At 54.0% G+C, this 27,975-nt stretch overlaps 9 protein-coding genes across 9 annotated transcripts; 5 read left to right on the forward strand and 4 right to left on the reverse strand.

The window, feature by feature from the left end:
• Nucleotides 1-323: 323 nt before the first annotated feature.
• Nucleotides 324-1,701, reverse strand: BO72DRAFT_446347 (uncharacterized protein). Its single transcript, XM_040944274.1, has 4 exons — nt 1,367-1,701; nt 1,186-1,308; nt 998-1,123; nt 324-928 (listed from the first exon to the last, which is right to left on the reverse strand). The coding sequence occupies exons 1-4, from the start codon at nt 1,538-1,540 to the stop codon at nt 716-718; spliced, it is 636 nt and encodes a 211-aa protein (XP_040803048.1). The 5' UTR covers nt 1,541-1,701; the 3' UTR covers nt 324-715.
• Nucleotides 1,702-2,273: 572 nt separating this feature from the next.
• On the reverse strand, nt 2,274-10,275 carry BO72DRAFT_373784 (alpha-1,3-glucan synthase; the record flags this gene model as incomplete). The annotated part of the gene is made up of 15 exons (XM_040941097.1): nt 2,274-2,542; nt 2,613-2,973; nt 3,032-3,333; nt 3,393-3,543; nt 3,596-3,766; nt 3,830-4,931; nt 4,989-5,030; nt 5,087-7,302; nt 7,362-7,806; nt 7,863-8,394; nt 8,454-8,746; nt 8,825-9,306; nt 9,388-9,616; nt 9,681-9,856; nt 9,913-10,275. 15 exons carry the CDS (start codon nt 10,273-10,275, stop codon nt 2,274-2,276), a joined length of 7,134 nt encoding a protein of 2,377 aa, XP_040803049.1.
• A 311-nt stretch (nt 10,276-10,586) lies between these two features.
• BO72DRAFT_50612 (uncharacterized protein) lies at nt 10,587-11,417 on the forward strand. Its single transcript, XM_040949217.1, has one exon. It carries the CDS (start codon nt 10,899-10,901, stop codon nt 11,364-11,366), a length of 468 nt encoding a protein of 155 aa, XP_040803050.1. The 5' UTR covers nt 10,587-10,898; the 3' UTR covers nt 11,367-11,417.
• Nucleotides 11,418-11,824: 407 nt separating this feature from the next.
• Nucleotides 11,825-14,395, forward strand: BO72DRAFT_446349 (alpha-amylase). The gene is made up of 9 exons (XM_040944275.1): nt 11,825-12,258; nt 12,343-12,446; nt 12,509-12,664; nt 12,717-12,825; nt 12,891-13,053; nt 13,106-13,196; nt 13,248-13,322; nt 13,391-13,442; nt 13,505-14,395. Exons 1-9 carry the CDS (start codon nt 11,952-11,954, stop codon nt 14,161-14,163), a joined length of 1,716 nt encoding a protein of 571 aa, XP_040803051.1. The 5' UTR covers nt 11,825-11,951; the 3' UTR covers nt 14,164-14,395.
• Nucleotides 14,396-15,084: 689 nt separating this feature from the next.
• On the forward strand, nt 15,085-16,391 carry BO72DRAFT_50844 (GPI anchored serine-threonine rich family protein). The gene is made up of 3 exons (XM_040949294.1): nt 15,085-15,619; nt 15,702-16,009; nt 16,281-16,391. The coding sequence occupies exons 1-3, from the start codon at nt 15,360-15,362 to the stop codon at nt 16,286-16,288; spliced, it is 576 nt and encodes a 191-aa protein (XP_040803052.1). The 5' UTR covers nt 15,085-15,359; the 3' UTR covers nt 16,289-16,391.
• A 2,850-nt stretch (nt 16,392-19,241) lies between these two features.
• Nucleotides 19,242-21,090, forward strand: BO72DRAFT_476145 (uncharacterized protein; the record flags this gene model as incomplete). Its single annotated transcript, XM_040947375.1, has 8 exons — nt 19,242-19,418; nt 19,490-19,531; nt 19,666-19,692; nt 19,764-19,830; nt 19,993-20,285; nt 20,410-20,474; nt 20,696-20,832; nt 20,965-21,090. The coding sequence occupies 8 exons, from the start codon at nt 19,242-19,244 to the stop codon at nt 21,018-21,020; spliced, it is 864 nt and encodes a 287-aa protein (XP_040803053.1). The 3' UTR covers nt 21,021-21,090.
• A 148-nt stretch (nt 21,091-21,238) lies between these two features.
• Nucleotides 21,239-24,004, reverse strand: BO72DRAFT_494401 (uncharacterized protein; the record flags this gene model as incomplete). Its single annotated transcript, XM_040948465.1, has 8 exons — nt 21,239-21,790; nt 21,900-21,906; nt 21,986-22,278; nt 22,333-22,659; nt 22,713-22,825; nt 22,923-23,076; nt 23,119-23,868; nt 23,993-24,004. 8 exons carry the CDS (start codon nt 24,002-24,004, stop codon nt 21,239-21,241), a joined length of 2,208 nt encoding a protein of 735 aa, XP_040803054.1.
• A 532-nt stretch (nt 24,005-24,536) lies between these two features.
• BO72DRAFT_526168 (uncharacterized protein) lies at nt 24,537-25,431 on the reverse strand (the record flags this gene model as incomplete). Its single annotated transcript, XM_040950006.1, has 2 exons — nt 25,107-25,431; nt 24,537-25,032 (listed from the first exon to the last, which is right to left on the reverse strand). Exons 1-2 carry the CDS (start codon nt 25,388-25,390, stop codon nt 24,537-24,539), a joined length of 780 nt encoding a protein of 259 aa, XP_040803055.1. The 5' UTR covers nt 25,391-25,431.
• Nucleotides 25,432-25,812: 381 nt separating this feature from the next.
• BO72DRAFT_446353 (uncharacterized protein) lies at nt 25,813-27,862 on the forward strand. Its single transcript, XM_040944276.1, has one exon. It carries the CDS (start codon nt 26,190-26,192, stop codon nt 27,423-27,425), a length of 1,236 nt encoding a protein of 411 aa, XP_040803056.1. The 5' UTR covers nt 25,813-26,189; the 3' UTR covers nt 27,426-27,862.
• Nucleotides 27,863-27,975: the final 113 nt, after the last annotated feature.

Below are 27,975 nucleotides of genomic sequence, written 5' to 3' on the forward strand. Positions count from 1 at the left end.
GCTGGAAAGCAGTCAAAGAGCAGTGCTTTGGGAATTTCTGAGTGTGGCATAGGAAGACCGCCGAAACAAACAGGAACAGTCCCTGGAAAAGTTCTAGCGCATTGCTTTAATGCTTGTTCAGGTTGAAGCATGTTTTGTAATGTCGGAGACGAGGCCGTTCCACCTGGTTCCATGTTCTGTGTTTTTTTTTAATCCGCTAATCAGGATTGATTATGCGAGGCACAGTTCAAAAGTACGGGGCTCTCTTCCAAGTCAGGTTGTACGTTTGTGAAACTTCTTTGGTACATGCATCATGATCTACTCGTAGTGAGTATAAAAGGTTGTAAAGCGGTCACACTGGGTCAGCTGATCTGAGCGGTATAGACTTAGTATCTTCTAACCGCGTTGAAGCGACGCGCCAGGAGAGTAGCCCCAGAACTGATGTCACCCGACTGCCAAGCCCACAATTCGTATTCCACGGTTACGCTTCCACTTCAGACACCGCGCAAATGCTTCTCCTCGACATCCGACCGGCAGATAACCCAGTACGCGTCCAGTCAACATCCTCTTCATTACAAAGATATAATATACACAACTATATCGACAAGATAAAAGAAACACGTCCAGCCAGAGCCCAAAGAACGGCCAAAAAGGATATCGGGACAGATGCCTGGGGTTTTTCGCCTATCCATCCCCTCACTCATCCTCACCCATAAGCTTAGGAAGAACCACCCGACTAAGCGCGATATACCCCCCGACGACGCAAGCCGAGCAGCCCAGTACTCCGCGACTGCTGCGCCGTCGTCGTCGCCGTCTGGCTCGCCGCGGTGGCATCGAACGCCCAGATCGCCTGGAAGCAGTGGGTATCCACCTGGGCCTTCTGGTTGTTGGCCTGGGCGTTGTAGGAGCTGTTGGCGGGGAAGAGGCCGATGATGTTGTAGAAGTATGCCTGGCGATGGTCGGATCAGCACGCATTCATCCCCCACGCCAGCAATCGAGACGAAGAGGGAGTACCTACATCCACAGCACTTTCCAGCGTGCGCACGTTCGACGGCACGCGATCCTTGGTCGACTCATCGAGGGACTTCAACTTGGTCGCGCTGGTCGCGAAGGCGTCCATGAGTTCGAGGAGGGATTGGACGAACTGGACCACAGTGCATTAGTACACGGTTCCTTTTTCAAGCGGGAAGCAAAGCAGCCGCTTACGTTGGAGTACCCCTCGTACACCAGCTGCTGCTCGGCCTGGTCGGCGATGACGGGGGTATTGGTCATGAAGTTGACGTTCTGGAGGACCTCGATGACGATGGTGCTCATTTCGGCGTAGACGTCCTAGACTCCGGGCAAATGATCAGACCATGTAGGTGGAACCTGAGGCAACCACACAAACCTGAATAGGGGAAGCGTCCGCGGTGGAATAAATCTCCAAGACCAGATCCTTGGCGGCGAAGCCTTGCTGCGCCAGCTCGTTCAGCGAATTGGCGATTTGGTCGGAGGTCAGGGCGGCGAGGGCCCAGTGCGCGTAGGCGCAGAGGGTGACGATTACAGACAGAAAGCGAGTCATGTTGGTTGTTCCGAGGAAATGAGGGACTGAGCTGGACAGATTAGTTGAAAGAGTGAATTGGTGGATGAGATCCAGGGAATGAGGAAACAAATGAATGACGGTCGTGTTGTTCCGAAAAGAGTGGCAGAACAAGCTACGACAACAGCAACAGCAATAGCAACAGCAAGTGTGGAAGGTTGAGAGAATTCAGGTGAGCAGCTCCCCTTGCCAGAAGGAAGGGCGCCTCGTATTGTTTATATATGTGCGGGGGTGACACCAATTGATCCGCTCCCCTGAATAATGCATGGACAATTTAACTAGTCTGGAATGGGGGCCCTTGACGGGCTGTGAGTCGGTGACCCCTGTTCTCCCTAGTCCGCATCGAGCTGGACGCACAGACTCATTCCGCCATTCCCCGCTGACAGCCAGCATTAGGTAAATTATGTTGGTAAGTTGTTCGATTAAGTGGCATCTGCATACGTGAGCTTCCATTCAACATGGATCAATAAAAATTATATTCAAGCAGCCAAGTCAGCTGCGAGCCACAAGATAATCTAATCATACAATGCCCCATGGATGCTATGTACTCACTATAGACAGCAACATCATGCCCCGGGAAGATGCACCCGGATATGTCTCCAACGATTAGTAACCAAATAAGACAAACGAAGCCAAGACACACGCTAGCCAGGCAAGAAGACAAGAAAATGAAATAATCCAATCACAACCACGCAGTTCAATGCAATTAAGACAATCAAGGTTTCGAAAGCTGTTCTTTGCGGTAGAAGAAGAGGCAAAGCACATTGATGGAGAGCATCAGCAACAGACACACCCAAAAGTCGGCCTTGCTCAGCCCGGTGGCCACACCCGCCGAGAAATCCGGGAAGACGTTGCCGGGGCCGAGCTTATCCGGCGCCGTGGCCCGGGCCAGGATCGTCGCCACCGACCCGACCACCTGCGCCGCCAGGAGGGTGAAGGTGACGTGGAAGCGGGTCATGGTGTTGAGGAGGATCATTCCGAATCCTGAGATGGGTTAGTTTGCGACTCTGGGGGGATTTGATGCGATTGTGGGTGGGTTAGGAAGGAGACTTACCAACACCCTGGAGACTGTCCAGCACTCCCAACCAGAGCCACAAGGCTCTTCCAAGGATGGCCCCGGCCACTGGACCTCCCGCCCAGGGGATATACGTTGCGATGTTGGAGGTAGACCACAGCATTTGCGCCCAGCGCGGGGCGCCGAGACCAATGGCGAAGATCGGAAGGAACCAGGCATGTCGTTTGGAAAGGACGTGGCAGATCCACAGGGCGGCTGCCCAGACCCCGATAAAGAAGAGGAGAACCAGCAGCACAATGTGCCACACCTTGGCGTGTTTACTGGACCAGAGGTATAGCCAATTGCGACCGTACGGGGCCGAAAGCCAGTAGTTCGAGATGAACACCATGTAGAAGAACCACTGCAAGATTGGAGATTAGAACTAGGACGGGTTGCAGAGAAGAGGGAGAGGGACATACAAGAACGATGCGACGCCGGAAGAGCGAGAGGTAGAATGTCGGTACTCGTCCGGGCGTTTGGCGGTAATACGACGGCAGGCCAAAGAACACCAAGCCTCCCAGCAGCCACAGGAAACACGCGAGACCGACGCCAATCCCGAGCAATGCGTGCGGGTTGGTCATGCTGAGGCTGAATCGCGTGCTGCCCTCTTGGTTGAGACTAGCCATCCAGCTACCCCAGTACCAGAGGAAACTGATGCATAGCTGCTGGCTGCCCTGGATGACGGTGGCTCGGTAGATCCAGGAGCTAAGCGGCGCTCCGCCTGGACAGAGAGGTCAGATATATTGTGTCCCTTTAAATCGCAGTTGTGTATCCACATACCTTCATCTCCAAAGTTGAGAGCAAAGAAGATCGATCCGCTCGAAGAGGCAAACGAGTAGAACCCCGTTCCCACATTCTGCAGCCAGGTTTGGCTCGCACCGCCGGAGATGGGACCGGCGAGACCGACGAAGAGAAAGGCAAACCCGTACATCTGTGAATATTTAGCTTCGATGCTGTTATTCCCGACTAAACAAGAGACATACCAGGAAAGGAATGGTCAACACATAGACCGACGGCATCAGTCGGAAGGCCATCCACCATACAATCGACGACCCCAGATAGATGGATGCGAGCGCGTACAGCTTCTCTGCCGTCTCTCCGATCTGCCCATTCAGAAGCGTGATCTGATAGGAGTTCAAGGCGAGGATTTGACCCTATTGTATTCTGTCAGTCGATTGCATGAAACAAAAAGAATAGGATCGACAGTGAGAACTCACAATGGCCAGAACAATCGAATAAACAGGCCAATCGCCGATCTTCATCAACATGAACCGCTTTAACCCCGTGGGGGGCACATAGTCCTTGGGGAGGAGGAACTGGCCCGCATTCGGATCCTCCACCGGACCCATCAACCCGGGAGTCGGCGGGGGGCTGTTGTCATTGACCTTGAAGCGGAAGACCGAGGGCGAGGGCGAGGGCAGCGGCGACTTGCCCAGCTTGACGTCGCGGTAGCGATTGAACCAGTCCTTCTCGCTCTTCTCGAGGAATTCCTCGATGCACAGCTGGTCCTCGGAGTTCTTGCCGTTCAGGTCGGCCAGCTTCTTCTCGAACTTGTCGGCGTACTCGTTGTTGACGTCCGTGAAGAAGGGGCTGACCTTCTGGAGGTTGTAGTCCTGTTTCTCCTTGACGATGTCGTCGACACTGACGAGACTCATCATGGACAGGTTCGGTCTGCGACCCAGTAAGCCGTCTTCGGGGCCGGCGCCCAGGGTTGGGGTGCTGGCGCCCGAGTTGGCGAAGTGGGGAGGGGTGTGCGGTGCCACCGACATGTTTTCGAGCTCTTCGCCCTCGTTCTCGAAAGAGTACACCACCCGAGGTCCTGCGCGAGGAATCGAGGATAAGGGTCGACGTCTTGCTTCGGTGTCGGTGTCAGGATCGTTACTGGCCAGACTCAGGTTGGAAGGCAGGATTGCGGGCAGTGAGGGCACGCGGCTGTGGCCGGGTCGGGGTGCACCGGGTCGCAGATCGGCGTTGATCGCCCGGCTGGGCGGGCGTGAGATGGTCGAGCTGCGGGATCGGCTGTGTTCGCGACTGGTGTCGGGGCTCAACGAGAGGTGCATGTTGCGACTGCGATCGGGCACCAAGGTACTGGTGCTGGAGATTCTCCAGGAGCTGCGCTCGTTGCGCTTGGAGTGCTTCTCGTGCTTCCGGATCGAGGTGGTCTGCAGAATGCCGAGATCCTCGACCCACTGCGCTACAGGGAAGCGCTGCTTGCCGGACCGGGCGCGCATCAATGCTCGTGTCTCTTGGGAAGATCGCAGGGCATCGTTGATAGCCAGCTTGAATTGGTGGGTGAGGTGCTTGGTTGTCATCGATTCACTATACTTTGTTTAGTTGCATGGACATGCGTAACGTGTCTGGGAGCAAGAGACTCACATCGTGAACCACCATCCAGGCATTTGTCCGAGACCACCGACGCTGTTGACACAATCGTTAGCATTGACAGTCAAACTAGGGCTGACGGTTCATCTTACCGTGATCCGACACCCAAAGCACCCTTCCGCCCAAACTCCACAGCCACCAGGCCAAAGGGTTCATCACGCGAAGGAATCAGAGCGAACTCCGCACCACTGAAAATAAACGGCGGCAAGGCCGTGAACTCCGGCTTGGAATACACGCGATCGGGGTACAGCTCCATGAGCCGGTTCAGCTTCAATGCAGCAAAGCGTCCATAGAGATCGATGACCGGCCCGATACAGATCAGCTGAACCTTGGGGTGAGCGTCGAGGATCGAGGGGAAGATATCCGCGATCAGGTCTACTCCCTTTTGCATCGACCACCGTCCGACAAAGACGAACAGCTCAGCTTCAGGGTCCACCTTGAGCCCGGCCCATTCCTGCGCCTGTCTTTTGAGCGGGGCACGGCTGGCTTCGAACTCTGCATCGATAGTCACCTCCTCCGGATTTTGATTCGCGTTAGTATCCCACTCGGCGAGGTCGGAGGGGTCTGGGTTGGGAAGAGCACCGATGCTCTTGAGTCCCCAGAAGATCGGATACCGGGCGTAGGATCTCTTGCCGTATTTCTTGGAGACACCCACAGCGCCGAACCCGTTCTGGTGGATCTTGAGGTAGTTGGCCGCGCAATGGAGGAGGTTGAACACATCCCCGAACTGCACGTACTTCTTCACCACGGCCTGGTCGAGATTGAACACCTTGCACACTTCTTGGATCTGTTGGACGGTTTGCATGGGCCATAGGCCCTGGAATTCTGCATTGTGGAGGGACAGACAGCATGGGATCGTGCGAGGGAGAAGATAGAGGGGGGCGGCTGCGCCGTGGTAGTCGTTGATGTGATAGAGGTCGATAGCAGGGAACCGCTTGATGGCTTCTGCAATGCATTGGTTCCAGGCAGAGTAGAAAATAGCGGAATCCAGGTCATCCATGCGTGCGGGGTACGGATCGGATTTCGACTGGGCCCGGAAGACGGGCGCGTCGAGCAGAACATATGTGATATTGTGAAGCCGGTGGCACTGGACATCGACTTGGTACTTGTTCCCAAGTACAGTGACGACCATGGGCTCCTGCGGATCGTCGCGGGGGTAATCCACCCCTCCCACACAGGGGACCACCCAGATCAGATCTTGGTGCGACAGGTGCTTGCCCATCAGCTGTGCCATCACTCCCAGTCCACCAATTTTGATCTTGATGGCCCAGTCCTCGATGTCGTACTCCATTGTAGCGATAAGCACGGTGCGTCGGCGGACATCCACCGTGGCACCGATGACGCTGCCGCTGTCAGACACAGACGGACTGACATTCGCGCGACCGATCGCGGCGGCATTCGCTTCGCCGTCATAAGGACGGCTCCTTTTCTGGAAGACACCGATGAGAGGTGCAAAGCTCGAGCGCTTCTCCGTGACACCGATCTGGTTGAACTTGACCTGGTAGAACGCTTTCAGGTACATGTACACCGCGCCGATTGCGGTCGAGATAGGAAGGACAGCCAACAGGATGAACAGGGCCAGCTGCACCCACCGCGACCCCGTCGGGGTGGCGTAGACCCTGAGGTCGCTGTCATCCACGGACAATTTGAAGGACAGATATGGGGATGGGGGCGGGATGGTGACGTTGAAGACATTGCTTAGCAGGGTGATAGGGGGCACCTGATCCAGCACGTTGTCGCCATCGAGATCCCCAAAGACCTGCGTCTGATCCAGCGTTCCGTCCTCGTTGATGCCCCAGGCATTGAAGGCAACCTGGACGGGCCACTCGCCCATAAAGTTGATCTCCCACCGACCGGTGAGGTTGCTGAGAGTCATCTTATTCGAGTAGCCGGCGTCGTAGCCGAACTGGTTGAACTCGCCCTCGATGAAGAGGTTGGGGAAGCGCCGCGGGGGCCTGTACTCCCACTGGCTGTCGCCGTGCTGCCAGTGATCACTGCTTCCGGCCAGCTTGCTCCAGTACTGGGCGATGATGTGCTCCCCGTCCCAGGCTTGTCGCGTGGGCCCGCTGAAGTTCTTGCTGGGGATCGAAGTGTTGAACCCGGTGTAAGTCATCCAATCACTGAACGTGGCACCAAAATCCAGCGAGTAACGCCACTTGTCTGCACCAGGGGCTTGTGGCCGCACGGATAGAGCCCCTGAATCAGAGGATGGGACTTCAAACAGGAGTGTTCGGCTGTAGTTGGCTACTTGCGGCCAGACCATGGGGTTGTCTAGCTTTCCGACGCGGAAAAGGAAGTGGTCGACGGACTAATAGATCCAGTTAGTCTCTGCACATGGTGAACGTGGGTAGTGGAGCTTGTACTCACGTTGGTGGATGAGTTTCCATTTTTTGTGGTCACATTGCTAACAGTGACTTGATGAACTCCCGGGTACACGTTCGACAAGTCGGCCTCGTAGCTGAAAACACTAGTGAGTGCACCCGGCCAACCTGCCACGTCTTTTTCCGCAAAGGATTTGCACGAGACGGAGCTGTTGTCCAGCTTGGGAATCTCGTCGTCGAGCGCCTTCGACGCAATCGTCAGCGACCTAGTGATCTCGTCACAATCCATCTCCTGGGAGAACTCAAAGCCGATCCGCACAGTGTCGCCAGCGGTGCTGTTGGGCACGAGACGCGCGTCATGACCCGGGGTGAAGCTTGTGATGTACGGCGAAGGCTGCACGAATTTGTTCTTCGGGACGAAGGCCTTGAAGCCCCATGCTGGCATTGTAAGGTTAGGATAACACCCATTCGGAAGCTTCGACCCTTCCAACCTGCTCATAGTCAGTAAGAGCACCAATACCCAAGTTCCCACGGGGGACTACCATACCCAAGCGTCTTTGAACTGTTGACCAGCGTGTACTCATCGAACGGCGGAAAGAGGTTCTTGACCGTGGTGCCCGCGGGGAACGGCGAGATCAACGCGTCCTTGGCCCTGCAGTTGAATTCGTGATGGACCGTTTGGTTATCGTTCGCATACAACAACCAAACACTCTGGTTGCCCTGGCCCTGCCCGTCGAAATTCTGCATGTCGGCAAAGCGCGAGCGCAGTACGCTCCACATGCCTGTCTCGGTCGGCGTCCCGTCACTACCAGGCAGATAAATGTCAAAGGTGTGGTTGGACAGCTGTTGCAGGTACCAGCCGTCGTTCAGCACGGGATAGTTCTGCCGCATCTCGAACATCAGCTTGATGAGGCCCCGCACGGGGTGCGAGGGGTCCCGGTGATCGAGGCTGACGGAGTCGTCCTCGCAGCCGGTCAGGGCGCTCTCAAACGGCATGTCGTAGTATTTGGACGCTCCGATCTTGTAGCATCCGTGCATTTGCCATGCTTGTGCGGAGGACATGGGTCCACGGCCAAAGACTATTACAGTGTTAAGGATCAGGGCCTGCTGGACAAGAGACGAGATGGGAATGTCTTACTGTAGTTATCCGCCTGATTGTCCAGGACGTAGAAAGCTTGCTCCTCGCCCCAGGAGAGGATAGGGATTCCGGGCATGAGCAACGAGACAACGTACATTCCGAGATTCTGCTTGTGTGTGCCATTGGCAATCGCTGGCCACCGAAAGACATCCTGGTTCGTGACACCGAACAGGTGACGGGGGTCAAATTTACCGGTGATCGTGTTAACCATGTCGTTTGTCTGCACAAGACCATTCCAGGTTTCTACAAAGTTAACCGGTGGATCGCCTTCAGCCGTGTAAACACCGTCCAACCTGAATGCAAGCAGTTGTCAACCTCAACTGGCCTCTGAAAAGAAGGAGAGGGGGACTACGAGGGAAGCGGGGACTAACCCTAAGAACCGACTCAACCCACGATACAAAGTGTAGTGAAAAGCAGCCCCGTCCAAGGCGGATCTTTCAGCCGGTCGCAAGAAAAGATCCCGGGTTGCATTGTTTGTCTTGTTGGTCATCATGAAAGCTTCCGTCATGTTGGAGATGGTTTGATTTGTCTGGTGACCGCGACCAATGTACAGCGAGCCAAAGGCGTTTCCCGCCACGATTTCCCCGGGGAGGTAGAAGTTGTCCTTGCCCACCTCCTGGGCGCATTCGCGCATCGCCTCCGACCACTCGCCCAAGGAGTCCAGGGTCACTTGCAGAGCCTTGTCCACGCGATAGCCATCGATGTCCAGCATCTGGATGGTCAGGCACGAAAAATGTTTGATCTTCGCGAGAACGTCCGGTCGCCATCCGCGCAGACGGTCCTGCACGAAGGCGAACTTGGAGATCTGCCCTTCCCATTCGGAGTAGTTGCCAAACGCCGCGACTTCGCCATACTAGAACAATAGCCATGAGGGATTAGCGCGACCTGACACCTTGAAGGCAGTAGGGAGGGTAAGGCGAGGGGGAGGATTTACCTGATCAAACTCACTATTCCGACACGAAGCACCTAGAGTTGTGGTGGTCAAGCCAGTTCCGTCATCATCCCAGAACCGCGGATACTCCCAGGGACATTCGGCCTCGACCTCGTTTCCGGGCTGGAAGTCCCAGTATCGACGATCGTACTTCCATACATAGTCATACTCGTTGGGGTTGATCGGCGCGGACCTGTTCAAGAACCCCTGAAAACCGACAAGATCGCCCATGCTGTCCCCACCACGATTAGCTGATGACACTACAATATTTCCCGGATCTGGATCATCACACTTACGTCGCGAAGGTATTGTCGAACAGAACGTAGATGCCCCGTCGATGAGCCTCTGATATCATGGTGCGCCAGTCTTCGATCGTCCCAAAGTGATGATCCATGAGCGTCAGATCTAGAGGCGAGTATCCATCCGCACCCCAGGGCCAGTTGATGTACGGTGTGCCAGCGAGGTAAACGCCCTAAGCTTTGGTCAACTTATTCTAATCAACATTCATTCCGACGGCAGCAAGCTTACCTTGATCCCCATACCCTGAAGATAGTCGAAAGTATCGACCAGACCAAGCACGTCGCCGCCATGGCGGAACTGGTTGGAGGTCAGGATGTGTTCCCACTGCGTACCATTCGCATCGTCGTTACTCGGATCACCGTTCACGAATCTGTCGAGGAAGATGGTGTAGAAAGGGAACCGCCAGTTGTCCGGTGAGGGGTTGTAGGTATGGCCATCCCACAGACCCGAGTAGTCGAGAGGGTCTGTCGCTGTCTGATTCTGATTGAGATTCCAATTTACTTCTTCTTCAAGGTAGGGCAGGGATAGTGCAAGACGAGTTACCAGTGCAACGATGGCAAGGTAACGAATGATGGGGTTGAACAGCTTCATGGCGCACAGTGAATGCCACTGCTATAGTGACATCCACGGAGCAGCACACTGTTGGAAGCCTCGAACTGCGGAGGGAAAGAAGCAAAATCTCCTAGGAACTCATACAAGCAGCAATAAATCCAGCGTGGATCAGAGAGAGTGCAAAAGGTATCTCATGGAGAAAAAGTGATAAATTGGCTGAAATATTCTCAGAAGCGCAAGATGAGCTTGCGAAGCATGTTCGCGTAGATAACGAACCCTCCGCAGCGATAAGGCGATCCATACCGTAGTCATGTACAGCCTCCATGCGCCGACACCGAGTGAGGCAGTCGAAAACAACGTCCTAATTTTAGCGGCTCTGTTGGAGGCAACAAACGCCATCTTTTCGGGGGTGGGTCTCTTCTCCAGCATGTTCGTTATCCCAACGAAATTTTCAGCTGAAAGACAACCACGCCACCTTGCTCGGGCCTCGACACCCAGGTTCCAGGCCCAAAAGAGACGCCTCATGTCTCGTATGGACTGGATCTGACATGCATCGAATATAGGTCACTTGGAGTGGTCGAAATGGGCTGGCCGGGTGTACGAGGTGGGTCTGTATCAGTTGCTCCTCGCCCATTCCGGCGGGGAGATCCTCCTTACAGCTCATGCACCGGACAACCCATGGGGAGGAAGAGAGGGGAGGGGAAAGGATGATTCATGCAAGTCGATACAGGTATATATTGATATATGTTCAACATCGAAGCTTGAAGGGTTCTACGATGGTGTTCATCATACCGAGTTGGAAATGGCTGCAAGGGCAAATTTTCCCATCCGACAAGTCATATATCTCTAACCCGCGGATCGGCGAGAAAACCATCAATGGGACCGTCAGTACGGAGTACCCCGTATGTACGGGCAGTACGGGAGGAGTCAGTGAAATGTATGCCCGACCGGCTAGCACGCCCTCAATGAAACACGTCATAGGCGATAACTTAACTTCACCAACTAGCGAAGTTGACTTAGCTGATGCTGATACATGGCCTTTTGCGGACAAAGGAAGCGAGCCAAGGAGAAAAGCCCAGAACACAGGATCGGATGGAGAGATAGTCCGGGTTCCAGGTTGTGATTTGTGATAGCTAACTAGGGCAGATAAGGAGCCGACTGTCCCGTCGCGGGAATGGCGGGATTTTCCCAAGATTGGCAGTGCCGGGGAACGAAGAGAACCTTGAGGACAGACTAACTTAAGTTGACTATCTGACAGTCGTCTTCTGTCTTGTATCTGGGCTGCCGATCGGGCTCGATGACAGGCTCAGGGCAGACAGAGCTGGTCAACGGGCCGATCCACTCTTCGTTACCGGTTAATACCACGTCCAATACCAATACCTGTATTCCGAATACTCTGTACCCTTCCCGTCCCTGGGGCCAAGATCCTAGGATAATCCAATCTAAAAGCAATCTAATGATCAACATTATTGACTTAGCCAACTGGGACTAATAATTAAGGTATCAATCCTAGGCTGCTAGAATACCAACGTAGCGGTCGCATATATGAGATCTGGTACTCCGTACTCCGTAGATAATGAACTTATATGACTTGATCACCTAGTCACTTAATTTGCGTAGGGCAACTACGGAGTAGAGCATTGCCGACTCCATCCATCACTCTAACCCCATACTCTTTCTTTCTCACCGAGTTGGTTATGCTAACGTCACCGATGATGAGCGGGTGGTGGTGGAGAAGGGCGTTGATGGTTGCAGCCACTTTGGCGGACTGGACAGTAAGGGTTGAGGCCGCCTCCAGAGATCAATGGCTCGGTCGCTCCGTCTACCAAATTGTTACCGATCGCTTTGCTCGAACCGACAACTCAACCACCGCCGCTTGTGATGCAGCACAAGGCAATTACTGTGGGGGCTCGTTCCGCGGCATCATCAACAAGCTCGATTATATCCAGGAACTCGGCTTCGATGCAATCTGGATCTCTCCGGCACAAAGCCAAATATCAGAACGAACCGCAGATCTTTCAGGTACGCTCAGGAAACCATGCAACTGTCCCATGGGACTGTGAATCTGCTCCTCAAGACTAACCTAGTCGTCTTCACGGATAACAGCATACCATGGCTACTGGCCCAACGACCTCTATTCCATCAACTCCCACTTCGGTACCTCCAATGACCTCAAAGCTTTATCCTCGGCCTTGCACAAGCGTGGGATGGTGAGTGACCATGGCCATAAACCCGAAAATGTCAGACAAGACTGAAAAAAAGCGAATAATAGTACTTGATGCTGGATGTCGTGGTCGGGGATATGGCCTGGGCGGGGAATTCCACCACGGTCGACTACAGCACGTTCAACCCTTTCAACGATCGGAAATATTTCCACGACTACAAACTACTCTCTTCGGACCCCACAAATGACACTTGTGTTTTGGATGTGGGTTTCTCTCTACGATGGTTGTAGGGGAGGTGCTAAAAATGTGCATTAGTGCTGGATGGGAGACAATATTGTCTCGCTCCCAGATCTGCGAAATGAGGATGTGCAGGTTCAGCGCATGCTGGGCACTTGGGTCTCGGAGCTGGTCTCAAACTACTCTGGTAGGTTCAATGTTTCATGTGATGTCTATCACTTCCAAGTGTTCTAATATCACCTGTGTGGGTAGTCGATGGGCTGCGTATCGACAGTGTCTTGAACATTGACCCCGACTTTTTCTCCAGCTTCAACAAATCCGCGGGAGTTTTCCTGTTTGGCGAAGGTGCGACAAAGACTGCAGCAGACATTTGTCCACTGCAGTCTGATTTAAACGGACTGTTGAATTATCCGTTGTGAGTACACACACCAACATGTATTGGCAGAAGGAGTGTTGATGGTTTTCAGGTATTATATCCTCACCAACGCCTTCAATACGACACATGGCGACCTGAGCGCCATTTTCCAGTCTATTGACTACACCAAGTCACTGTGCACGGTGAGAGTTGGCTGACCCCTGAAATGATAATCTGAAACTAATTATTGGCAGGACGTTCTGGCCCTGGGAACGTTCACATCGAATCAGGACGTCCCTCGCTTTGGCTCGTATACTTCGGACATATCCGTAAGTTTGGTCACAGCCCCCAGTGTGAGGATGAGCCTACCTAGTCTAATCCTGTGTCTGTCGAATAGCTTGCTCGCAATATTCTCACCACCAGCATGCTGGCAGACGGTATACCCATTCGTATGTTCCAGCTCTCTCCCCACCTACACAACTAGTCCGAAGTACTAAGCGAGGCAACGCAGTCTATTACGGTGAAGAGCAGCACCTATCGGGGGCATTTAATCCGGTGAATCGTGAGGCTCTCTGGCGCACGAACTACTCGATGGATTCGACCTCCCTCCCGTCGCTCGTCCAATCGTTGAACCGCATTCGATCATATGCCAGCGGGGATGGCAAACAGTACACGCTCAAGTCGCAGGCTGGGCGTGACTATCTCTCGTACCTGTCCCTGCCGATCTACAACTCAACCAACATTCTAGCCATCCGCAAGGGCTTCGCTGGCAATCAGGTTGTGAGCGTCGTATCTAACCTGGGAGCCAAGCCCGCCACCAAAGCCACCACCAAATTCACCCTGGGCGCCGACGGCACGGGTTTCCAATCCCGACAGAACGTGACGGAGATCCTTTCTTGCAAAACATTTCTCACCGATGCCAGCGGCAATCTCACGGTTGACCTCAGCTCGGATGGCGGTCCTCGGGTGTACTATCCCACTGACAGCCTGAAGAAGAGCAGCAATATCTGTAAGGATGAATCCTCAACCGGAACCTCGAGTAGCTCATCAGCCTCGTCAGCAAGCCCCTCGCCCTCCACCGGGGCTCAGTCTTCCTTATTCGGTCTGTCGAGGGAGATAAGGACGGTGCTGGTGACGGCAGCCATGGCCACCACTTACTTAGTCATCTAATCCTGTCGGCTGCCCCTCCTTCATCATTCCCTCCTTTGATTCTTTTCCTCCTTTCTTTCTTTTTTTTTCTTTTTTCTTCTTCTTTGTCGATTCGCCGTGTTGATCTTATTATTAGATGGTCGAGATTCTGCCTTCAGGAAGACAGATTACATTTGAGTTTGCTGCTATAATACAATAATTCACTACGCTATAAGACATTAATTCAAGTCTGGGCGCAGTTTTCTGTTTCTCATTGCTTTGTCAATTTGGACCTCGTCGTCCGTAGCAGCGATAGCTTTTGCAGTGTGTGGCTCTGAAACGCATCCACGCTTGTTGAGAGTCCTTAAGCATGTCCTTCAACAGCATGCCTCTATTTCACACGCAACGTCATACATTTGTATGATTGTATGACTATCTCGGGATTTCCGACCGTGCCCAAGCTTCCAAATTTCCGTGGGTCGCCCTGAGTGTCGGGCACAGCCACCAGCTCCCATCGGCTTCGGTTGCCCCAGTTTACAAACCACGGCAGTTTGTTTGACAGTTGGCGCAGACACTGACTTGGCCAATGTCATTTCGAAGGGAAATCTTACCGTCAGGACGGGTTATAGATTACAGACGTGACAGAACGATACACACAAAAATAGAATGACAAACTTGATAGCCTCGATTCCCAAGCCTTATCGGCACCGCCGGATTGGAGACTTGCCTTTCTTAGCGCCGCCCTAGCGCTGACATCAGAAGAACCCTGGTTAGTGCAAAGCTTGAGTCCTTTTTATCGGTAAGGGTAATTTACCCCATCTGATTGGGAAGATATTGTGGAATCATCCCAACACAGCATGACAGATCACTGATTCAGTCATCGATCCTTTTAGTCCCCGTTTGTTGTCATTGACGTGGGCACCGGGATGGCGATTGCGTGACTATTCGCCTCTGCTTCAGTCTCCACAGACGAGGCTCAGCTCGTACTGGAGATCACCTCGTATTGCTGCTCCCTGCTCTCAGAGGCCCAGACAATCTGCGTGTCTCATTCTGTCGGGCTTCAGCTGGAAGGCTGTTGACCGTTTGAGTCCGTATATGGTTTTCTTCCAGGAGGTACAGATAGCCATCAGCACACTGCACAAGTATTGTCTGCTGTATATATAGTTGTATTCCTGGCAAATCGTGAGACGTCCTCCGTAGCTTGACTAGCCAGCATACTCTGTTGTTGTTGCTTCAAAATGCGTTACTCCTTCACACTCGCTTCTTTGGGCCTGATCTCCTCGGCTCTGGCCATCACTATCACTACTCCGTCATCAGACACGGAATGGGACTTTTCCACCCCGAAAACCATCAAGTTCACCAGCGACTCCAGTGATCCTGAGTATATCAGTATCATCCTGCGAAATGAGGATGGCTCCTTCCAGACCAAGTTGGCGGACAACGTGAAGACCTCCGAGGGGGAATACACCACTCAACCCAACCCTAGCATTTCCAACGGGTATGTAGCCTTAGCCAAGAGACCTCGTGATTCTCGCCAAGATTGGAACCGCTGGGTTGACTTTGCCTTCGTGGTACCTTAGAGATGACTACGAAATCCAGATCATTGATTCATCAGGGCAGCTCGCCGTGAGCCCGGTGTTCACAGTCGAGAAGGGTGCTTCGAACGATGGTACAACGTCCTCATCCTCATCCTCCTCACCTTCTTCTTCCTCATCTTCATCGACCACTTCATCATCCTCAACGTCCACCACCACCTCTACCACCTCCACTGCTTCCTCTACATCCAGTGAGACCACTTCTACCTCAATCACCACCACCACCACCACCACCACCACCACTCCAGGATCGTCGACACCTGCGTCGTCGATCACACCTTTGTCTTCTTTAGGCAAGACCATACTTCACACACAGCTGCAAGATGACCATACTAACCTGGCTGCTGTTTCCGTCACAGGTACGAGTACCGCGGCTTCGTCGAAGGCTACGATCACCACCGCATCCTTGGCGTCCAGCTCCAACTCGACCAGCACTACCGCGACTGCCGCCGCGCAGCAGTCGGTCGGTGCCGCGGCGTCTACCGCCGGGACTACCAAGGGGGCGCTGGCTCTGCTGGGTGCGGTGGTCGCGCTCTTCTACGCCTGACGCTGATGAGATGCAAGATTATTGAAGCATGCATGCATGCGCTCATCTCCATGCTACGAGCGAAGGGGGTTGAAGGACTAGGCTATTACGATCGCGGATTCTGTTATGCTTCACACGGTAGTTTCGATAGACAGTTAGCAAATTGAACATGTTACTATACCGGGAGTCCATGCATCATAAGCCTCAAATTATTGCCAGCATACTTTGATGTACCCCTACGAAGGGGAGTGTTAATTCCTCGATATATTGGCTTGGTTGACTGCGGGGTGTTGGCTACTTTTGATCGCGTTGTACCCTATCTTGCTCAAATCTGCGATACTACGGAAGAGTCCCCATGTATCACTCCCCTTGTACGACATCGCCCTTCGCAGCGGTTCAAGGTTCATTGAGATTTTATTGCAGAGATATTGCATCGCGGTGTCTTCGGTACTGGACGACAACGGGGTAATAGGTAGCTCTTTCCTACCACGTACAGAGCAGGATGTTTCGATTTCCATTCGATCGGCCGTGGCGGTATCTAGATAGTCGATGAATTACCTAAATCTTTTTACTTCTTATTTCTCAGCACCCAACCCGCGCGGAAAATGAGATTTGTAACCCATTGAGGGGGATTCCACAGAAGCGGGACCAGCGTGCATAAGTGCACCTGCAGTTTCTCCCACTATCCGGAATTCCCCCGCACACCGCAACTCCTCTTCCTCTAAGCTCAAAAGTTTTCGGTCCTTCAAAGAAGGTTCTTCGGAGATGCAAAGCTTCATCGGTATGTTGGTTGAAACATGCATATTCTACTGGCGAGATTTTGTGATGTCACTTGGTCAGACCTATCGATCCTGGAGCGGCGATATGTGTCTCACCGCTTTGCGAGCTTTTGCTGATTACGGCCATGTCTTACCTGGTGAGATATGTCAGCTCGTCTGAGCTGCCTATCTCGATTCTTACGTTTGCTGACAACAGACAATCTAGAAGTAGAAAGTACTGTCACATCTTACGGTTAGAACTAGCTTCCGTGATCGCGTGCCGAAATATGGATGGAGAGCCGAACGGTCGCCGAGAGCCGTCTGACCCGGGTGCTGGGCACACGCCAAGACTACTCAGTTAAGAGAATCCATGAGCCCTCTGGAAGTGCGTGGGTTAAGGCATGATGATTGCTAATTATCAAGAGCAGAAGCAAGGTAGACTCCGTCTTCTGAGACAGCTTCTGAAGGTGGAAACCGCTGCGGATTTTCTCCTTGGACACCGCCTTGATGCGGTCGGGTGCCTTTTTTCCATGCGGACTGCTGCTTGGGAACCTGCGTCAAGAGCCACCTTCCCCTCATCTATTATTGGAATTCATTCGCTCATCAGCAGCAACCGTGGAATTTGGCAAGTTGGTGCTGGTCCTGCTCCAGGCTCCTGCAGTGCACTGCCAGGTCGGAACTCAATACCACAGCACCATTTGTGAGGTTCTCCGCTGCCAAGACGCCCGCTGCTGATGATGGAGGGGTCAATCTGACCTGCCTGCGCCATAGAACCTCGGCAGCCTTTGGCCCACTCTCCTAGGGTTCCAGCAGCAACTGTGCTCTGGGTTTGATTCCATGTGAACTTGGTCGCCTTTAACTGGTCTTATGCCTCGTGAGCACAGTACAGTCAGCATGGGTTTGAAGTAAACGACCCTTGAAGTGGGTGTAACGACAATGATTCGTCGCGAGAATCAACAGACTCTCGTATACTTCCCCTCGACAAGAGGCTCGCGTCACGGATCGTGGCAAGACCCTGTGGAGATCCTCTCACTCCACCCTGGATAACTAAATGCCTTGTTACTGGCTCACTAGTGATTATGATCTTGGCGACGCTCGGACCAGGAGTGGATTATGGATCATGGATCACAGGCCTTATCGGACACGACCTGCCTTATCATCCCCTGTCGGTGGACCAGCTCTTCCTTCGGGCAGACTAGCTAGGCGGTTAGGATTTGATCCTTCATTCAAGCTGAAGACTCGCTTACTGTAAGCTCACGAGTACGATGACTCCAGGAACTTGTATCTGTTCTATTCCTTCAGTAGCGACTGTTGAACGGCCATGCAACTGCCGCGGACCGCTGAGGTCATCCGTGAAAGCTGACTTCTCTGATGTGTATACTGTACGTGGTCATGTCAGCAGTCTCACAGCTCACGGCGCTGATGCACAGTACACCATCCCAGCACGCCCTGTCCACGCACACATCTGAGGTAGGCGAAACAAGTAGTTATATCACCAAGCAGCTTAGTGATACAAGAGGCTGAATCACTAAGACGAAAGGGTTTATATAGTCAGTTAATCAAGCGCTGCTAAGTTAACTAGTTTACATTAAGACAAACTGAGGGTAGGTCTCTCAGCATCCACGATCCAGTCACAATCTCAATGCGCACCCAAGCAAATACATATCCCATAGGCTGTTCACTATGAGACTACGTGACTATTGCTGGACACTACGGTCATCGATGACCAGTTTATCCAACATGCTGTCGGTGGAAGAATATTGTAAACCGAGATGAGTACCGAATCTTTTCCCTGGCCGACACAGCTAGACAGCAGCAGCCGCTACCCACCACGCTGACCGGAAGACTTCAACTCCCTCATAACGGTGAGGTAGGCATAAGAGATTTTGTTTGGCTTCCGAGTGACCTGTTTTACCCTGTAGTCGGCATTGTGTGGGTCAGGCAATCATTGGCCTTACCGGACAATATAAACCTGCGGGTGGGACAAACCGCGGGGTGAATGCCATACTGATATTCTTCAAAGGTCCCCACATTTAGTATACTGATTCGCAACGCAATGTCGTTGTTATCAGGCGCGGATCTAAACTCAAGCTGCAACCGAAAGCAGATACGTCATGCTTGCACGATTCTTCGTCATAGACTCCAAGCTACTTGACTGAACCATAATCTGATCGATCGAGATAAATATCGCAATTTCCATCCGGCAAGCTTCATCTCCAAAATGACCCCTACAACTTCACCATGCCTCAGGACGCAGATTTCTTGAGCCCACGAGGCCTCCTGGTTGACGATGACTTCTGCTTAAAGTTGGCCACATTTCGCACGCTGGCCGGGGTCATCCAGGCGACGGAGAGCCTACCAAGTGACGATGATTCCCTGCAGCAGTACGCTGGCTTCTCGAACAATGGCTATCAGATTGTATGAACCAAGATGTTCTCCTGACAGCTACGGCCATCGGGGTGCTGAGCTTTGCTAACACATCTCAACAGCTATACAGCAAGCTGGGCCCAATCGCCAACGAGTTTATGACGGTATGGAACTGCGGTTGTTAAGCAGATATTGCTCTCTGCTCATCATCTCTTCTACCTACCCTTGTTTTACGGATATTGTGTGTGTGTGTGTGTGTGTGTGTGCGCGCGCTTCAACTGACAAGCCTCTATCCCAGGTCCGACAAGTCGCCGCTAATCTTTATGTATGTTCTTCCGCCCATATATCCAGTTCGTGATAGAATCCTCAAGACATCTACCACGAAACTAGGGACAGTACGAGTACACAGGCTTAGTGTGTGACAGTGCTCTGGCTCTTTGCTCCACCGCACCTGATGATTATGGTGTGTATGACCGACACAAGATCCTCGTCGCTCTCTTTGCTGCCACTCCTCCATCCCTCCCCTGTCCTCCCTCTGCCTTTCGCTCGGAATCCCACCACACCCCCTCACCATCTGATTCTTCGTCCCAGACTTTGTTAAAAGAAAGGTGACGATAAAAAACAGACAAAATCTTCGCCGACTTCGAAGCCATGCGGCAGGACCCCACCAACGACGACCTCCGCGACCGCGTCCAGCAGGAGGCAACCGACCGGCTCAACGCCGTGCAGATTCTCTGCGACCAGGCCAACAGCTGGGGCGACAATCTAAACACCTACACCCAGCAGGGGGCCGACTGCCAGACTACCGTGCAGCAGCTAGCTCTGCCATTCCAGGGCTCCACGCTGCAGGACCAACTGACAGCCGAGGATTTCCCGGAGGATCTGCAGGGGGATCTGGCCGCGTTGGGCCGGGTTAAGGTAGGATTGGCATTTCCCCCTCCGCCTCACTCTCTCAAAAGTCTACGGATGCTGTTGTCTTTCCTTTGAGGCGTGTTGAGGCAAGGACATTGAGCATTGAAGATTAATACGTTGCGCGAAACAGGATCTACTCGATGGGTTCAGCCTGGAGGATGATATGGGCGAGTCGATACAACAGGTAGAACTGTTGTGCGGTGAGCCAAGTGTGCCCCCTCCCCCCCCCCCCCCCACCCCCGGTCCCTCTTTCGATGTATGTGCGCGCGTATGTGTATCTCTGGATGTGTGTTGTCCGAGGATCGAGACCCCCCAAAAATGGCTTGGTTGTGTGTTTTTCCTTTTTCGTCCGCGATCCCCCTCCCAGTAGAACGGGCGAGGTGCTAAGATAAGACCGCCGCTTGCGTTCCACCAAGAAGTGCCCAGCTCATCGCGAACGACGTCCAAATCCCGGTGGATTATATCCAAAAGCACGACGATCCCGACGATAACCCCCTCGATGGAGTAGTGGAAAGGATAGTGCTCGAGGACTTGGCGACTTTGCAGAAGGACGGTGAGTCAAAGGACCTGTGCTTTTCGCTCTTCTCGGAGCCCTCCCCCTGCTTGGGGTCCTTGAGAATCTTCAATGCCAAAGTTTGCTTCAGTGCTTGCTCGGGTCGCTACTGACTTATGATGCGGGAGACAGTCACTGATTTCAAGAATGCGTATATGAATGGGGACGGGGTGGAGAAGAGGAAGTAGAGACCAAACGAGAAGGGGAGGTTCTCTGATGTGCCGGGATCCGTTGCGAAACGAAGGTACTTGTATTTTGTGGTCGTTTGATGTTACCTAAAAAACTTCTGCCTAACTTTTGGTCTTTTTTCCCCCTATTTGATTTCCAAAAGAAAAGACAACTAAACGAATGAAGAAACGTCCGTGCTCGAAACTGTCACTGCTGATCGATCTGCTCCGGTGATCATTTAATCCTTTCGCTGAGAGGAGTTCTCTGCCACCGGGGCCGAGGTGTACGCGCGATAGTGGCCTGTCCAGTTGATTTGCAGGCCGTCGCAGGCACTCAGATCGAGGTCCTGTGGCGACTCGACCGTGATGGTCCACTGGGTGAATGGGCTCGGCTGGGCGTGATCGGCCGCGGTGAATACGACAAAGTCGCGGGCCTGTAGAAAGTTTCCGTCCGCATCGATCTCATAGGAATACCGGACCTTTTGCGGGAGTCTCACGAAGTAGAAGACCTGGTCGCCCTGGAGGTCGGTGTAGGTCCCGGAGGTCTCGATCTTGAGACTCACCACAGCGCTACCGTGGTGAACCGCCTCCGGGACCGGTTTGACGTTAGCCAGGATAACCTCCATTCCATCGAGTCGGTAATGAGAGGATCCTACGAAGGGGTAGGCGAAATTGTCAACCCCCTCGTGTAGATCGGCGCCCGGTGTCACGACTAGGGTAAAAGTCCCCGAATTGCCCTGCTCGCTGCTAGTCAAACCCGCGATCAAGGTCTGTCCGAAGTCGGAGGCGAGCTGGGTGGTAGTAGTTATCCCATTTGTCAGTCAAATATATGCATGTGTTGGTGGCGTAGAGGGAATGTGGAGAGGAAGGCTGAGGGAGCGTGAATGTCTTGGACCTCACCTCGTCGCTATAAGATGTATAATTAAGTCCTAGAGAGGTACAGCAGTGAGTCAGTAGTGGAAGCGGGGTGTCAAGCGAAAACTCACGCAAAAGAGAACGAAAGAGGGAATAAATCATCACCCTGAAACCCGTTCGCATACTCCTCGTCCACCTCCTGCATCGCACCCTGCAGTTCCGCGAGGGCCTCCTGGAAGTCAGCAACCAAGCCCTGCGAGTCGACGACAACATTGCTCTCCTTCAGAGCATAGAAGCGATAGGCATCCGTCATATACTGCATCTGGATGGCCAGGCTCGTGCGCAGCTGGAGCCAGCGGTCATAGAACTTGGCGGCGGCGGCGGCATAGACCTCCTCCTCCCCATTGTAGGCATCCAGCAGGTCCTGTAGGTTCTAATTGTCCTGGTCACATTGCAGGAGCTCGAGTGTCGCCTGCACGTACTGCTGACCCTGCTTGATCGCCTCCACCTGCGCCTGGGCCAGCGCGCGCCCGTGGACTGCGTGCTTGCGTAGCGCCAGGCGATACTCACTGGCGCCGCCGATCTTCTGGTCGTCGGCTGCCCACTCCATCTGCTGGTCACACTCCAGCTGCCAGTCGTCCCACGCCGCCAGGCTCTGGATCAGACTGGAATCCGCATCCGTGCCGTCGGACCCGGAAATGTCGGCCGATCCGGGGATGTCGACCACGTCCCCGTCCGGGAGCTTGGAGAGCTGTTTCGCCGAATCGACTAGCGACTCGATCCGGGGGGATACCTTCTCGAGGGCCTGAGTAAACGTCCAAGATTCTTCAGTGTGTTCGAGGTGACAATCTGGCCCACTTCCTTGGCCCCCTCCTCCGTCTCCTCCACCACATCGATTGAATCCTCGACCTCTTTGACGTCCTGGGCCGGATTGGCTGCCAGGCAAACCGAGGCGATTCCGAATGCGAACTCTAAAAGGCAAGGGAGAGCGCATCACAAACCACTGTGGAACGAACGGCGGAAAGGAGAAGAAAGACTGGTAAAAAGTAAAAAAACAGTGCTACCCACCAAACAGCGAGGTCAGAATCCCAAACACGGCCTTGAGGACCTGGGCATTTTTCCATGCCTGCAGACCTTCCTCAAACGCCTTCTGCTTGTCGCTCAGCTCACCGTTGTCATCGTCCACGTGCTTGGCACACTCTGTCGTCGTATTGCACGCGTCCTGATATTTCGCCAGTGTCTAGGTCTGCACGGCGAGGCGCACGGCGCGCTGATCCTGCGCGTTCTGGAGCATAGTCCCCCACGCCTGCTTCTGGTCCTCGACCGCGCTTTCCTTGTCCTGGAAGCGCTGGTACTGCTCCTCGAAGTTCTTGGCAGCGCTCAGCTGGTCCACCATGGTGTCATGGTACGTCTGGAAGGGGAGGGTAGGCGCGTAGTTGGCGTCGGGTCCTGCAAGGGTGTGGCCGGCCAGCTGCTGGCCCAGAGAGACGGCCTGCGCGTTGAACAGGCTGTGCTCGGTGCCGGTGCAAGTCAGCTGGGCGACGTAGGCGCAGATTGAGATGGCAATGGCGGGCTGCGCCCAGAAGAGCGCCAGTGCCACCCGCAGCTGTGTGTCAAGGAAGGCCTGATAGACGTCCGTGGTGTCAGATTCGTCGAGATCGTCCAGGTAGCTGACGGACGGAATGCCATCTTCGAAGCTGATTTCCGTGGCCTGGTAGCCTGAGTCGGCCCCGAGAGCCAGCGGGGTGAGTTGGCCGCCATCCACGGAGACACTGATCGGCTGGTCGACCACGGCAGCGCAGATAACAATCCCAGTGCCCTGGGTGCCCTTGAGGCACATGTCCAGCGTCACTGGAGCCTCCGCTGTGATAACACGCGCGTAGATCTCCAGGGCTGTATTCTTGCCCGCCGAAATTGTGACCCCAGCCTTGCTCAGCGCCAGAACATCGGTGTAGATCGTGCAGTCGCTGGGCAACTGTTCGAGGATCTCGGTTCCATCGAGGTAGATATTGCGCTAGTACTAAGGTACCTCCAGGCCGCACCGATCGGTATTACATGCTGACATGAGTAACTTCGCTCCATCAGTTGATTGGCTGAACATCTCGATTACCCTTTCGGGCCTTAGTCTCAAGGCTTACTCCAGCCTCCATGACGGGATGACAAGCGGAGAACTCGGGCGAGCCAACCACAGCCAATTGAGCCCCCGCAGTGGGTACGCTGCCCCAGTACCAAGCACCTCCGGAACATGTCGAAGGTAATGATCGTCGTTGGCGCACAGCCTCAATGCTACTCAATCTCCTAAGGAGCCTTCTGTAGGGCCTTGAGATGATCTACCCTTCCATCGTAGTGGAGCTCTGGAAGCGGCTCAAACTCACACTTTGTTATTGTATTGTTGTATGACAAGATCGTTCAGAGTAGACAAACGCACTATCCCATAGACCATGATATCCCAAATCAAAATGGCTCTACTTGACAAGAAATAAAGTGGACATCAACTAGAATTCTTGGAAGGAAAGGCCAAACCGGTGAATAGCAATTTTCCCTACGTAAGATATTACGCTTCTGCCACGCAGGTCGCAATTCAGTAAAGATTCCATTCTGATTGACAAATACTCAACTCCCGATACACCACATCGCACAGATACGAGAAACAAATCCTCTATTCAACTGAAACACAAGCACTTAGACCACTTCAATCTTTCCGACCGCGGGTCTCTCGGTCGGACTCAACTGCACAAAGTCCTTCTCCAACACAGCCGAGACCCCCAAAACCATAGTGATGAGCATGGCAAAAATCTCCTCCAGCACGTCCATGCACAGATAGATGGTGGGGCTGCCCACCAGCACCATGAACCGGGTGTCGGTCGTGTAGTCCCCCATCGCCGAGTAAACCAGACGAACAATGAGCAGGGGACAGGAGCAGGCGATGGCGAGAAAGAGCTTTCGCTGGAAAGCCCGCATGGTGGGGCGAAGGCGCACGAAGAGCCACGCGCCGATCGCAACGATGAGGACAAAGATAGCGAGGAAGATGCCCATGGATGCCTTGACGATGCTGTTCACGTGGTAGCTGCCGTTGTCATCTGCACTGCTGACGCCTGCAATGCCGAGAATCAGGCCAATGATGCAGACGAGGCTCACGATGTTGAGGAAGCGGGGAGGGAGACTTTGTTGCGTGTCGCTGGTGTTTCATTGTGGTTAGCTCGTCCCAGAACATGCAGTCGTAGGCATATTCGATTCGTCGTTGGCACTTACATTTGCCTCAACAGACCAACATAGGTGAGTAGCAGAGGAGCAATGCCGATCAGCTCGCACACCGCTACGGCGACCTCGACGTTGTAGGAATCATGGCTGATGGTCAAGAGCGACGCGATGCTGCCGGCAATTCGGATGAGGGAGAGCGTGACTGCGAACCGCCAGATTTTGCTGCCGATGCGCCAGCCCGTACGCTTCCAGATAAAGATGGCAGCCACAAGAATGAATGGGAAGACGACGAGCTGTAGGATAGCGATCCCGTCGCGGTAGGTAACGGTGCCCATTGTAGATGGTAAGGAACAGAAGCAGCAACTGGAAAGTGGTGTTTATCGAGTAGTCAAGAGGCTTTGCACTGGGATGCAGCAGAGAAAAAGAAGGAGCAGAAGCGAGATAGTATTTATGTTTCGAAATGCTGTTGAGGCTCATCTGTTGGGCAAACACAGCCCTGAAACTTTGAAGTTGTTGCCGAACTATGAATGGTAGAGCATCTCGCCTACCGCAAGAGGACTAGTGCTGACGGGAAAACGGTGGGTCCCGCGGCCCGCTTTCCAAACCACAAAACGACCAAGGAAACTGAAATCTCTTGGTGGCCTCCGCCGATCTCGGTTGCTCCTCTCTAGTCTCCCTCCACCCCACACCACCTGCCAATTCACCTTGTGCATGCCACCGATGCCCCTCCCGCAGCCTTGGATTTCGGACCCAAGCACTTGCTTGTGCTGAAGGATTCGAGAATTCACACAGATTCAGTTTTAATTTCCGCACAAGATGTCTGGTCCCCGAGTCTCCAAAAGTTGTGGCAACTGCCGAGCCGTCAAACGACGTGTGCGTAATATTCTATTCGGTCTTTCCGTGGTTCAGGGGCGCTGACTACCCATCCCCGAACAGTGCGACAAACAGCGCCCCCATTGCGGGCAATGTATTCGACTGCGGGAAGAATGTCCCGGTTATCGAGATCAATGGGACCTTGTCTTCCGCGATCAGACCAACCAAACCATCCAGCGATCGCAGTGTCAGGCAGCCTCGACCGCGATAACACACAGCCCCCTGTCGCCCCCACCCCCCCTGCCCTCACTGTGTCCGAGCATGGACCAGGTGGGCGTCAATGCCTTCCTGCACCATTTTGTCACCGGCGACCACAGCCCCTCGCGTGGATACCTCAACTACATCCCAGCTACTCTGGGCGCCAATGACGACCAGCCGACCCTGGTCGCAAGCCTGGCCGCCGTCGGCCTGGTGACATTAGCGAACTCCCACCACCAGCCGGAGCTGGTGCGCCAAGCGCGCATCAAGTACGCGGAGGCCATCCGGAGCGTCAACGCTGCCCTGGCATCGCCCGTCGAGTCGGTCAAGGACAGCACACTGATGGCCGTCATCTCCCTGGGTGTTTTCGAGCACTTCTCGGGCTTTGACGCGTGGGTGCGTCACGTGCAGGGGGCGGCCGCGCTGACCGTCCTCCGCGGCAAGGGCCAATTCGCCGGCGGCAATCCGACCGCCCTGCTCCTCTTCACGCAGGTCCGCACCGACATTATAGCCGCCTGCACCCGCACCAACCGACCGTTCCCGGCGGATATGCGTGCTCTCCAGGACGAGGCCGCCAAGCACGTGGGCGCCCCCAACGCTGTCTGGGAGATAGGGGTGCTGGCCACCCGGTGTGTGGACCTGTTATGGCAGGTGATGGAGACCACGGGCACAACTCAGTTCCCCGATCTTTTAAGCGCCGCGCTGGCAGTGGGGCGGGACTTTGAAATCGCGATGGCGACCCTCGCCGTCCAAGAGCCTTTCTATACCACCACCGCGGAGGAAGCGGGATGGGTAGGCAGTGATCCCGACACTATTTACAACGGTCGCGTCGACATCTACCTCACCCCGTGGGCAATTCGAGCCTGGAACAATGCGCGCAGCATCCAAATGATCGTCTGCGAGATTATATGCTACCTTTTGAAGAAGATGCTCACGCTGAGCCCCGCCGCTCCAGTTGCACAAGTCCGCTTGCGCCGTCGGCAACTGCACGACACCCTCGGAATCCTCTCCCGCGTTGGCGAGGATATCCTGGCCACCGTACCGCAGGCGCTGGGGATCGTGGCCCCGCCTGCGGATCCATCTCAGCCCTACGCAGGGGATCTCAGCCCGAGAGCCAGCGTGTCGGGTGCATACATTCTGATTTGGTGTCTCTACATGGTTGGAAAATCACCTGCCACCGCAGAGCCGGCCCGCAAGTGGATCATTCGACGCTTTCGGAAGATTTTCCAGGGCGCGGGGATGGAGATGGCGCTGCCACTCCTTGAGGAAATTGTTAGGGTAGATCAGTCGAAGACATGAGGGAGTTGTTGGCGGGTGTCAGCTCTTCCAACAAGTCGTATATCAGATGCTGAATGAGAGACATGCGGGATGAGGAGTTAGAATTATCCTGCTAAACAAACGGAGCATAGCCCCATTCCATCCCTGAAAGATCCCAACTCAGCATATGTGGGCCATAGTCCGCTAAGTCCGGAAGGGAAACACTGGTAATGCCGAGAGCTGCGTTTCCCGGCGCCACATCACCGACCGTGCTGATGGGATCAAGGATCCGGTCCAACAGCTGCTCGAGCCGAGCCTGAGCTTTCTTGCAGCAGTTAGAGTTCCTGGTGCTTCGCGGAGCCACCCATGACAGACAGGAGACGTAGATGGTGAGATTGCGGATTGTTTTTGCATATGAGAGGCCCGGATAGGTCTCCCTGTCTCTCAGGGCACAAGGGTCATGATGAAGCGTGTCAAATAGGAGGGTTCCAGCACTTGAAAGTCCATAGGGGAGAAACTAAGCTTCTTCATCAGTGGTGCGGGGTAGAAACCATCGGACTGCACGTACAATTGGAGCTAAATCTGTAGTCAC

Source organism: Aspergillus fijiensis (genome assembly GCF_003184825.1).
Source record: "Aspergillus fijiensis CBS 313.89 unplaced genomic scaffold BO72scaffold_14, whole genome shotgun sequence".
NCBI lineage: Eukaryota > Fungi > Ascomycota > Eurotiomycetes > Eurotiales > Aspergillaceae > Aspergillus > Aspergillus fijiensis.